General features: G+C 37.2%; 2 protein-coding genes across 2 annotated transcripts in view; both read right to left on the bottom strand.

Moving 5' to 3' along the window:
* The window catches only part of LOC149789247 (muscle calcium channel subunit alpha-1-like), a 335403-nt gene that overhangs the window by 319351 nt on the left and 2627 nt on the right, over nucleotides 1-13425 (bottom strand). The gene's annotated exons all lie outside the window — the stretch shown is intronic.
* LOC149789249 (uncharacterized) overlaps nucleotides 12996-13425 on the bottom strand; it is a 34061-nt gene continuing 33631 nt past the window's right edge. The window contains exon 3 of the mRNA XM_089973598.1: nucleotides 12996-13139. Coding sequence (XP_089829724.1) covers nucleotides 12996-13139 — 144 coding nt within the window. The remainder of the gene's footprint in view (nucleotides 13140-13425) is intronic.

A 13425-nucleotide genomic window follows, 5' to 3' on the forward strand; every position in this document is an offset into this window, starting at 1 on the left:
TGCTAGATGGGGATCACATAGATGTGAGCACAAATTACATATAAAGTATAAGACATAAATTATTTTTAAATATTTAAAACTTTCATTTCAAAATCATACTTATGTTATGGAAACAATATGAATAAAATGTGTATTAATGTTATTTAATGTAACTATGAACATGCATCAATACTGTTTACAAATCATCCACCCTGTCAATAAAATTTGTTTGCTGGGGGCACACTTTTTAATATAAACTCATCCATCAAGGGGGTCTGGTCATATAAAGAGGGGTGTTAAAAACATGGATCACTGTGGGTGGAGTAAATTTAAACAAGCAATTCATACTGCACTAACTTTTAGAATAAAAGATATAGATTTTGAAGTAAATGATCACAGATTTGATAAAATGCTTTGTTTTGTGTTTCATGGCACAGCAACACAAGTAGGATATCTAGTGCTGAGATGATCCGAGTAAAATGCCTTGCCCAAAGACATACTGTGGTAGCCAAACCTGGCTGGTAGAATGGTAGGATTCAAACCTGGCACATGTTCAGTTGTGAGCCTTGCACACAACTGCTGAGATGCCCTGGCTCTGATTTGATCACATAAAGGTAAGACTTGTCCTAAAACATTTCTCCATTATTACACATTCCCTGATACACTGTATCACAAATTTTCAGATACAATGTATCACACTAGTTTTTATGACACTACTGGTATCTAGCCCAGTAGTTTCTAACCACTACCTCTTAATGCAGCATGCTAAAATGCTCTGTAAGCATTTCATTTTCAAGCATGATGCAATGTGAGATATGATAAACATCAGTCATGGTGGTAATAACTGTTGCATCTATTTTCACTTATGAGCAGGTGTACCATTTTAATTTAATAAATCACTTGGTACATGAATATTTTATGGCTACTGCTACAGTAACACAATGGTCTGGTAACGCATGCATAAAATTGTGCATTGGAAATGATATTATCCTAGAACCTAATACAGATACCAGTTGAACTTCCTTCAACAAATATTATCTTGGTGTGACATGTACCATCATTGCTCCTAGAGAACTATAAATTTTAAACAACATATAAAAAGAAAAGATGGCAAATTCCTCAGAGTGAATCATTGTTTACATTGTGCAAATGCACTGGGGTGTACATAGCATGCAGTATATACAAACAGTTGAGATTCAAATCTGAAATAATACATATTGTCGTTATTACTGTTCTCTTTCAAATAACTTTTATTTCAGAGAACAACATCAGGACAGTCTGTAGTAAAGTGTGGACACAAAAAAAGGACCCTTGAGGAAAAAAGTCTGGAATCGGCTGCTTATAGAAGGCAGAGAAAATACCAATCCCCCTAACAGTTTGATTTTTAAAGGTTTTCTCTAAAGAAGCCTAAAAGAAATGAACTGTAAGAAGACCACTTTTTTTCAGCTTGGAAGAACATTCCCAGGTTCCAGCAGCTTATGGGACCAGCCTCATCAAAAACAGGTGAGACCCCATCCCACAGACACCTCCCCTGGGAGAAGTAAAAAATCGCACACATTCACAGTAGTGTGATGCTGCCTTCTGCTAGGAAGAAAGTACACTGCTCAACTCACATTCATCCTGACCCCCTCACATGTTCATAGTATATGTGTGATAACTGCCCTTTTTGCACAATGTGGACTAAGGGAAGAGGGTCAGATCTGTACCCCTCCCTTTTCTCTAGTATCCCAATGAATCCATAAGGAATGTGAGGCCTTCTACCTCAAGGTAATTAGTCCCTTTAGCCCCCTTGGTTTACTGGAGCCTGTACACAGCCCAGAGATGATACCACAGCTCATGTACCACCGTCATCACCTTGACAGGTGGCATCTGCTAGGAAGGCTGGAGCCATAGTGTCATCAATTAAAGACAAGTGGCCTAGTCTTCATCCTGGAACTTTTAAGACACAGAATGCCTACTCACCATGACATAGAAGTACAGGATAAGGTTCAGCATATTCCTCTGTCACTTCCACTTAAGGACATGGTGATGCTTAGCCACTCTCCTACTTGGAGTGTTGTAGATGACGATGCTCATTTATATTTCTTGACTCCAATGAATTCAAAGTCGAAACAGCTCAAGTGACACATGCTACCAGATCCAAAATGTTGAGATCAGGTCCTTTAATAAGGCAAATAATGTGGAAGGTGAAGTTTACTGCCTATTTCCCCCAGACTGGTTGCTCCACCATCTATCACATAGCCAAAGAAGATCCGTCACATTTTGGAAAAATTTCCATCATTCAACCACAACCATATTTCCTGCTTTTTCTTCCTGCCTCTATGATTTAGGAAATATCATAGAGGTTTTTGCCAGGTCAGAATATTGCTCAACGGCATTAAGAATGGTCTGTTCCTCCCTCCATCTTTGTATCAAGTTACTAGGTTCATTGCTCAAAGTGGCCCATTAACCTCTTCAGTTGGATGTAGGTATGTTCCAGGAGGGTATTTAAACTGGAAATTGGGCATGCCTTTCCCTTGAAACAACTGAAGCTACTGAGCAAAATGTCTAGCTTCTTGTACTCATGGCTGCCTATGCTGACCTCTTCTCATCTATTTTATTTGGTCTGAAGGAGGCTACTCTGAACCCAGCCACATTACAGCACGTTCTGGAGCTGTGGCTAGGTTCTAGCATTCACTATATGTTGCAATAGTTTTATTGGCAGAACTTCTGCACATCTGCCAAGATGTCACACTGGGCTCCTCGAAGGTCTTACTTAACCACAGTGAAGATGCTCCAATGGCTGCTTCTTTGCAGCCACAGTCCAATGCCCAACATCAGATGAAACCTCCTAGGGTTTATGACATAACAATTGCTGAAAAGCCAAAAGGAGAAAATTCTCTAACCCACCTTCCTTTCAAAAAGAAGGTGAACAACCCTAAGGACTTACACCCTTACTCATCATGCACTCCTCTCCTGAACATCCCCAAAGGCTCTCCTCTAGGACTCCTTTTGAACACTTGGTGAGGGTTACCAAATCAGATATGAAACACACCCTTCTATCTCCTATGCTTTTTCACCAGTCCCATCTGGTGATATTAAGGAAAATGGTGCACACCCTTTAGCAGAAAGGAGCAGTCATGAGGGTCATGAACAATCAGTCTCCCGCACTATACTCCCAAATATTCCTAGTCACCAAGAAAAATGGGAAATTTCCCATCATTACTGATCCCTTCCCATTAAACCAGTTTCTTGTGGGACAAAATTCAAGATGGAGACCAATGCATCAATCCGGAATGCAACGTGTTTGTCAGACTGGACTAGATAGTCTCCATAAACTTTCAGGTTGCCAATTTGCACATCCCGGTATTTCCTCCACATCAAATACAACAGACTGAGCACGGACCTGGAAATTTCAATTCCAGGTTTGCCACCACCTAGAGTATTCACCTGAGTTAATGGAGTAGTAGCTTTTTACTTCTAATTACTGCAAACCTCAATTCTCCAGTATTTCAACAACTGGCTCACCCACAACTTGTTCCATCTCAGGACTTTACAGGGGAATGAACATCCTCGAAAAACAGAACTTAGTGTGGATCTCACAGGACCATATAGAGTGAATCCTGGCACTTGTAGTAGTGCTATGACCAAACATATTGTCTGCTTGTTCTACCAATCTCTAATGAGAACCCTGAATGCCAACGTGGATCAAGGAATACCTTAGAACATCCTCATATGTGCTCAGCTTTCATTCTCATAGGACCAGAATTTCATCACCATTTGTAATGGTGGATGAATTGGGACAGATTCCTGACTGGGATCCCCATGCATGCAACCAACTCTGAGTCCTATTTGTTTGCTAACATGTCAGAATTTGGTTGTGGTGCTCGTTTGAGAGAGAAGCCACATTTCTCCTGGGTCACTAGACTAGACTAGACTAGATGAATCATCTCTGCAAATCAACAATCTAGAAATGAAAGCAGCATTTCTAGCTTAACAAGGGTATATCAACAGAGCAAGGGGCCAATATAATGGTCTCTACTGAAAACAAGTCTATTGTAACTTATATCTGATGTCAAGAATTGTTTCATGCCCTTTTGTGTGGAGGTTTGGAACCTCCTCTGCTGGATGCCATGGAAAGGATTACCGTCCAAGCCAGCCACAGTCCTCATAAAAAAGTATTTTTGAGGAAGAAAAAACTGTTAGCTGATAGTTTGTCCTGGTATAGTGAAAATGTCATCATGGAACTGTCCCGTTACTGCTCAGTAGAAGTCTCTTTTTACACTCTGAGGAAAGCCTCTGGTCAACTTGTTTATGACCTGGCTTAACAACAGGCTTCTCCTTTATGTTTCTCCAGTACTGAACTAGAATGTATGGACAGTGGATGCATTCAATTTCCAATAGAACAGTCTGTTCACATATGCCTTCAAACCATTCGGACTGCTACCTTAGTTCTGCAAAAATCAGAACTTGCACTGTTAATTTCATGCTCCCAATATGGCTCGAAAGTTCGTGGTTCAGCAATCTTCTAGACCTCTTGGTAGATCAACCAAGGTCTCTCCTCATAGGAGGGATCATCTCTTGCAACCCAGGTGCTCCCTCATACGCAAAAGCCCACACAGTTTCTACCTTGATAATAGGCTTTTCTAAGTGAACTAACTGCCAGAAAAAGATCTGGGGTTGGGTTGCCAGTTGCATCATAAAGGCTGAGAGAGCTTCTAAGGTCTATGATGTCAGGTGGAGAATCTTCTGGATTGGTACAGGGGAAACACACTGATGCTAGGAGTCCCTCTGTATATTCTCTAGCCAATTTCATTTTGTTCCTTTTTAAAAATTTGTTTTGAATACCCAAAGAGCTACTATATCCACATAGGCATCAAGTAATTTCATCCCCAAAAAAGAAACCCCTTCCATCAACAAACATGCTCCCTCTGAAAAAAATTCTCAACTGACAAGATGTATATTACAGTTATACAATTTTTCTTTACTGGAATCCTAATGTAATGTTGTTAAAAAGGAAATAATACCAGTGATGGAATAGAGTTAGTGCATAAAATCATAATCTTAACTCTGCCCACACCAGGCCAAGTTCTCCATCATCGTGTGTTTACTATGCCCACACCAGGCCAAGTTCTCCATCATCATGTGTTTACTCTGCCCACACCAGACCAGCTAGCCATCATGGTGTGTTTCTACTCAAGGTACTATACAAAAACTGCCTCCGCAACATATAAAATTAATGTTCCAGTACAAACCAAATGAAATAAATAAAACAGACAGGCCATCTGCCTATCAGTAATCTGGTCAGGAAGTTGTAGATATATGCCAAAACATGAAATGGCATAAAGCAGAAGCTACCAGATAGAAATGTGGGTCCAAAAAGTCACTGAACTGTCTGCTTATTTCACGAAATATTGAATTATTGTTTCCCAATAAAAGTAAAAATTCTTTAATTTAAAATTGGAATAGCTTTCATTCAATTGATAGGAAACAATATTTGATAACAAAAAGGGAGAGAGGTTTATAAGAAGGAACTAATATCGTTATATAAAACTTAAGAAGGTACAGTCTGGTTGGTCTTGCATGGTTTTATTCATAAATGACTGCTATGTTACATAAAAAGTAATAATTAAATCTATGAACGATTTGCAGAGGTTTTCTAGCTATAAATCTGATGTAAAATTAGAGCTTAACCACTATTTTGGTCTGTAGATAAAACATAATGAAACAAACCAAAATGATCTGCTGCAACAATAAAATCATTTATTATGAATGCATCACTATTTTGTGCAAGACAATTCTGGCAGTGTTACCCATACGGAAAGCTCAGGGAACATTTAAACATTTAGCATGCTCGAACAGTTTAACTGATCCAAAGTTATTTACTATTGCAAATACAAAATCAAGTGGGGTGAATGTCTTTAGAATCTTATCACAATAATGTGCATTATATGGAGAGACTTTCAGTATCAGACCATTTTCTGTCAAGGTCTGAAAACACATTAAACTAGGCCTAACAGAAAAATATCCATTTCCAGTCTCTTCATTCAATCACAGTTTTTTACCTGCCAAACCTCAAAACATAAAACCATATAAAAAGGAACAAGGACATGATATCTTCATTTTGTTAATACTGTGATAGTTTAGAGTTGATTTAACAGTAACTGAATCTAACATGAACTTCACTATGATATTTAAGTGTCATAAACTAGAAAACATGATTCAGTATGGGCTAGTTTTGCATAACAGTAACAGTTGTTGTTATTCTTCTTGTAGGGTTTAACGCCATTTTTCAGCACAAGATAGGCTATGCATGGCGGCCAGTATTACTGGTGGAGGAAGAACCCTGGGAAACCACCGACCCATGAGAAGCTACTGGCAAGTTTTCTCACGTACCCATGTTAGCCAAGCCTGTGACTCGAACCCACGCAGACAGAGGTGAGATGGCAGTGATCCAGAGCGGTGAGCACTTTAGGCCACTCGAGGCCCCACAGTAACTGAATCTAATATGAACTTCATTATGATATTTAAGTGTCATAAACTAGAAAACATGATTCAGTATGGGCTAGTTTTGCATGCTGTTCACCACTCATGGTCAGCTTCGAACTTGCAGCAAATTGTATCCGACAAACTCAATCAGAAAAGTAAGAACAATAACAATAATAATAATAATAATAATAATAAAGACTTTATTTACAGAAGGTAACTCAATTAGTTACAGACCTATTCTGCCTTGAGACCCTCTATCTTGTATGTACCATATGTACAGTATATACAACATGAAGAATCTGGCTTGACACTGAATAATTAAGTAATTAAAATTCAAAGTATCAAGCATGGAACACGTGCATAGGCATCTGTGAGAACATAAACAAATACAAAACATAAAATATTATCCTGCATTGAAAAATTCAGCTATGAAAATGATACAAAATTACAGAAAAGCAGGTGGTATTTTTTGTACTAGAACTGTTCAATTTTCTAAAGATTTCATCCATTTAAGACATTAATTATGGAAAGAAGAAATCCTAGGAGCCTGCCTTATATCACTGGGAATGTTGTTCCATACCAGTGGACCAGCATATTTAAAACGTTTTTAAACAATTTCTTCTTTGTCCTTGTTATAATGTAATTTTTACTTCTTATGGACATTAAATCTGGAGTATACCATCAGCATCTCTTTGGTGAAAGATATTGCTTAGATAGACAAGAATGGCTTTTCTAGATACTTTATACATCAATTTTGCCTTTCTAAGAAATATTCTTTCATGTATTGTTAAAACCTTTATATTATTCATTACATCCTGAAAATTGTCTATACACTGATCTAGAATTAAATGGCAAGCCCACTTTAGGAGTCTTAAAAGTGTTGCTATGTTTGAATTAGAGGTATTACCCAAAATTACATTACAGTAGTCCAGATGTGGCTGAATATAACTTTTATAAAAGATGACTCTGTGCTGAAGAGAATGTATGTTTTGATTTTCCTCAGTAGCCAAAGATAAGAATTAACCTCTCTTGAAACATGTTTAATGTGAACAAACCAAGTAAGATTGTTATCTACAAATACACCAAGTATAGAACATGGACAGGGATGGTCCTGGCTTTTAAAAAGCTGTCGCCAAAATAATCGCCAACCTCAATATTTTGTCGCCAATTTTCAAAAAGTGTCGCCAAAAAAAGTAGTGTACATTTTTCCAAGTGTTAATTTAGTCTATTAATGTAACATACAATGAAAATTACAAAAGATGGATTAGTTAATACTTTAATTACAACAAGCATTAACAAAATGTTACAAAGTGTTACATGAAGATCCGTCACGATTTTAGGGCTGCCCACTTGTTGAATGCAGTTTCAAAGTCTAATTTTTCACATCTGTACATGCTGATTCTCATTAAATTCTTGAGAGATGAGATGCAGAGCTTATTTCTGATGTCAGTTTTTATGAGGTTCATCTTACTGAATCCACGTTCACAGTCCTCAGTGCTGACAGGTGACACCAGTAGTCTCTCAGCAGCCCCCCCCCCTTTTATGGCTAGCTTCACTAAGCTTGTAGCGAATTGCTTCCTAAATCCCAAGAACGATCACTGAATGCTGTATAAGTTTTCTCGACAAGAAAAATAGGATCTCCATTCCCACGACTGAAACTTACACGAGTCAACACCTGGCAATATTGGACCGTATATATAAGCGTAAATTCACACCCAATTTAGGGATTCTTTCACTCCTGTATTTTGAGAAATAAATAATTATTAAAAATTAAACAAAACTGTTTTTTTTTTGCTATTTCTTGTTGCGGAGTTTAAGTCTCTGCAGCCGTAACACGGGACTGATGGCAAAAGGAAAAGATCAATGAGTAAAATGCTGCACTGGCGACAGACGTAATTGTGATTGAGATTTTTTCCATTTGCTTTGTATTTATACACAGTAGTCGGTACTTCAAAGGTTATCAGTTTTCTATGAAGGTTCAGCAAAACTATTGCACTGGTATATGTATAAAAAAAAAACAGAAGGAATAGCCATACAATTAATTGTATCTGTTCTATTTGCGTCTTCAGAAGTCGGTCAGTTGTAGGTATAGTGCGGTAGCATGATTGACTGTATCGCAGCATACAGTACTCAGCCCAGATGTCAGCATAAGCAGATTATGATGTAACAATGCACTGTAAAGATAGGGTTGTCAATAAGAACAAAGGATCGTTTGTGTAACAGATTGATTCCAATGCATTGCTTAGTCAAGTTTATGGCTTCCTTTCGTTCTGGCTTTAAATTTATTCAGTCCAAATCCATGATTGTATGTACAAATTAAATAACCAAAAAGTATGTCGCCAAAAAAATCGCCAGATGGGATATTTTTGTCGCCAATAAGGAAAAAAAATCACAATTTGCGACATTGGCGAAGCCCAGGACGATCCCTGATGGAGACTGTCATGATCTAGCCTTGCTAGTTTTTGTTGTGTTGTAACTAGTAGGGCTTTTGTTTTTCTGTATTTATGATCATACTGTTTTCCTTGCACCATACTTGAAGTCTGTTGAGAGCATCCTGTATGTTATTTTCAGTTACTGTTTTGGTTTTACCCATATCAGACAGTGTAGTATCATCTGCATAGAGGTCAGTGGAAAAAATTGAAGTTGCAATCTTAAGAGGTAAATCGTTGATAAATAGAATGAATAACAGAGGTCTAACAATAGAGCCCTGTGGTACTCCACAATTAATATTTTTACCTGAGAAAGTTGACCATTTAAAGATACTTTTTGCACTCTATCAGTTAAGTAAGAAAGTAAGCCAGATTAGGGAGTTTTCACTGCATTGACAGATTTTTAGTTTTTGCAAGCAAAATTTCATGGTGTACAAGATCAAAACCTTTATGAAAATCAACCAATTATAAATCAACGATACAAGTGCAGTTTCACAGAAATGATTCTGGCGAAAGCCAGACTGATTATCATGAATAAGATCATAAGTGTTCAAATATTTGAGAAAAGAATCATGTACATGTTTTTCTAGTAATTTGGAGAGACAAGTAATGTCAAGGAACAAATCAACATCACTTCCAACTACCTTCTCTCCAGTTGACCTTCCGGACATGTTTGCAAATTTCTTCCGTGACAAAGTACAAACCATTAGAGATAAGCTTGACACCACAATTTCAATTGACTCGTCGTCACCATACAGCTGGGATACAAAATTTGAGAGGCAACCATTAGCAGCATTTGAACCTGTCCCTATGGATTTTGTATGTACAATCCTGATGAAGAGTGCACCAAAGTCATGTGAACTTAATCCAATTCCAACATCACTGCTGCTTGAGTGCTTAGATCCAGTATTGCCTTCACTAACTGATGTTATTAATACCGCTCTCTCATCTGGGCAATTCCCATCATTTTTCAAAACTGCCATTGTAAAGCCTCTGCTGAAGAAACCAACATTAGACCATAACGATTTAAAGAACTACCGCTCAGTTTCTAATCTCCCATTCATTTCAAAAATCTTAAAAAAGGTTGTTCTATCCCAGCTTGTATCTCATCTAAATTCAAAGTCTTTTTAGCAATGTACAATCTGCATATCACCCTTGCCACAGTACTGAAACTACTCTTTTAAAAGTAGTTAATGACATTCTCTCTGCGTTGGATAGCGGAAAGATTACAGTCCTCACCCTCCTTGATTTGTCTGCAGCATTTGACACAATAGACCATGATATATTACTTCACCGTCTCCAGCATGTATTTGGCATTCATGATACAACCTTACTGTGGTTCAAGTCCTACTTGGTCAACAGGACACAAATTGTATCTGCAGATGGAATACACTCCAGTTGATCTATGTTGTGGTGTTCCACTGGGGTCTGTTGTTGGACCTGTTCTCTTCATTCTGTACACTCAGTCGCTCTCAAGTGTCATAGATCATCATCCAGTGTCTCACCAATTGTACACTGATGACACCCAAATATACAAATCTAGACACCCAACTGAAGTTGATGCTACCATCCAAGGTGTAGAGAGGTGCATTTCTGACGTGAAATTATGGATGACTTGTAACAAGCTGCAGATGAATGATGATAAAACTGAGGTCATTCTGATCACAACACAAAGACTTTCTCATTCACATCCTTTACCTCAAACAATAAATATCAGCAACGCCAACATTAAATTCACACAATCAATACGAAACCTAGGTGTTACTCTGGACAGTACTCTCACATTGCACCAACATGTCATGAACATATGCAAGGCTGCATATCTTGAGCTGAGATGCATCAGCTCAATTCACAAATATCTTTCAGCTGATGCCACTAAAACTCTTGTGTGTTCATTAGTACTTTCAAGACTGGACTATTGTAACTCAATTATGTCTGGTTCATCTCAATATCTACCCCAGAAACTTCAAAAAGTTCAAAACACAGCTGCTCGGATCATACTTAGAGTACCATGATCAGAGCACACATCCCCGCTGCTCTGTACCCTACACTGGCTATCTATTTGATCCAGAATCAAACACAAAATTTGTTCTCTGTGCTACATTTCACTGTTGGACTCTAGTCCAACATACCTATCTGACCTCACCCATATGTACACACCAGCAAGATACTTACGCTCCTCTTCTGACAATCATATACTCATTATTCCCACTATGAAAACAAAGTCATATGGACAGCGTTCTTTTGCATATCAGGGCCCAGCAACATGGAATGAATTGCCCACTGTACTTAGACACAAAGACACAGTAATCACATTCAAGAGGGCTCTCAAAACTCACTTATTTCGACTGCAAGAACAACCTTAAAGACCTAATAATGTTTCCTACCTGAAATATTCTCAGCATGTTTTTTATTTTTTTAATGTTTTTCTAATTTCATGTTTTTTGTTTTTGTAATAATATTATTATGTTTCTTATCTTATAGGTGTTGTCTAATGTTGTAAAGCACTTAGAGCTTCTAAAGATTAGGCGCTATACAAAGTCCTCATTATTATTATTATTATGATACAGAGAATACATATCTTTCTATTGTAAAAGACTGTGTTGTTAATACTGATGTTTTTCTCAGAGGAACAAAAATAAGTCATACAACCTTGGGGAACATTTCGGTAAATGAAAGGGCTGTGGATTAAATTTTTTTAAAGTATCTTTCTGACCTAACAACCCAAATGGTATTTAGTATGAAAATGTGAACACGTATTAGGCCTAAGAAGAGAACATCTTGAGACAGTTCTTCATAATAAGAAACAATACACATTTTTATTCTGATCTGGTAAATTAAATTTGTTTATTGCTGGACTAGGATGCACTTTAACTTGACTTCTGCATCCCTATAGTAACAATATTCAAATACCAGTACAAAGATTTCAGTTTTAGCCAGTTCTTTTCTCAAAAAGGGTTTTCTCTGCATTTTTTAATGTTAAATGTCCACAGCAATTTAACCACTCTCAATATACCGCAATTATGTCACATACATGTACTACATATTAATGACTTTGATTTAACATTATGTAGGTACTTTTGATACAGCTTTAAGAAGATACCTTTCGTCTAGTAAGCTACTAGTATTTGTCCTTGAAAATATACTTCTGTACATAAATAATATGGTATATACTAGCTTACAAGTCCAACTGCAAACAACAAAGATCCTGATCTGCCACAGCATAACACACCTGAGTCAGGATCTATGCTATTTGTTCTACTGATTACTTCTAACAAACTGCACAGACCCAGATCTACTGGCACATTATGCAACAGCAGATCCAGGACTGTGCAGTTTGCAGGTGGACTTGACTTATGAGCGAGTATATACAGTATATGGAATCACTGCCTTGCGTATTTATCTAATTAGAGATATATAAGATGACTGGCATAAATTCAAGGAAGGCGTTTTTTTCTCCAATTCTTGGAATATTTGTATTCTCTTTTAGGAATGGGGTGGGAGTATAAGTAATTAAGGAAAAAATATAAATCATTTCATCTCACTCTTAAGTCCAAACAAAATACAAGTTTTCTTGACAGGTGAGAAAAATGGAGAATATTAACAATTATAGATAAATATGGGAAATTCTTTACGTTTTGACATTATATATACAAAGCCTTTACAACAAAACAGGTAATACTTCAGAGCACATACACTAGACAGGTGCAACTTCATCCAGGGCCAGTGCCAGATTATTTTTTTAAAGCCATACCCTATGATGTAAATAAGCCAGATCCAGCCAATGGGCAATAAGTTGCACATGCCTAATATACACACTACAATGCATGTATAACAATAAACATAATATGACATTAATCCATACAAAGCTTTCTGAACAAAGCATGTATAGAAACTACAGTATATGTTTAATAAATAAAAAGCACAATAGGCATGAGATTTCACACCTGGCTGACATCTGCCTAATGGCCAAATTTAAGAGGAGTTGGACAAGAATTCTGGATTATTAGGATGCTTTCTGTATAAATTTCTTTCCAGATTACTGACTGCGATATATTATGAAAATAGTTAGGTTTGTCTGTTTGTGTATCTTATTCCACATTCAATGGGACATTCACATCATTTGTCCAATACTGAGTGAAGCAAAGAAGTACAGTTGGTATAGCAATGGACTTGTAATCCATGGGTCATGGGCTCAATAGCCATGGTGACCAGATGGGTAAGCTGTCTCTGTATGTTCTGTGGAAAGGCATTTAATTCACACTGCCTCAGAATGAATAAATTATGATATAGCTAATAATGTCAGAAGTGCAGGAAAACACTACCCCCACCCACCAAATTTTCTAATATGGAAAAATCTCAATATGCTGGATGGTTAATGTCTAAATTGATTTTTCTCAAAAAGTAAAAATGTTTTATATTTTTAGCAATGGCAGTTGATGGCAAATTGGAATGTATAGATCATAAAAGGGTCTTCAAGTCTGCACACTCTCACATTCCATCAAGCATTTTGTTTACATCAGTTAACAATTTCTTTCTTTCTATTATT

Source organism: Sinohyriopsis cumingii, chromosome 11 (assembly GCF_028554795.1).
Source record: "Sinohyriopsis cumingii isolate HCF-2022 chromosome 11, ASM2855479v2, whole genome shotgun sequence".
Lineage (NCBI taxonomy): Eukaryota > Metazoa > Mollusca > Bivalvia > Unionida > Unionidae > Sinohyriopsis > Sinohyriopsis cumingii.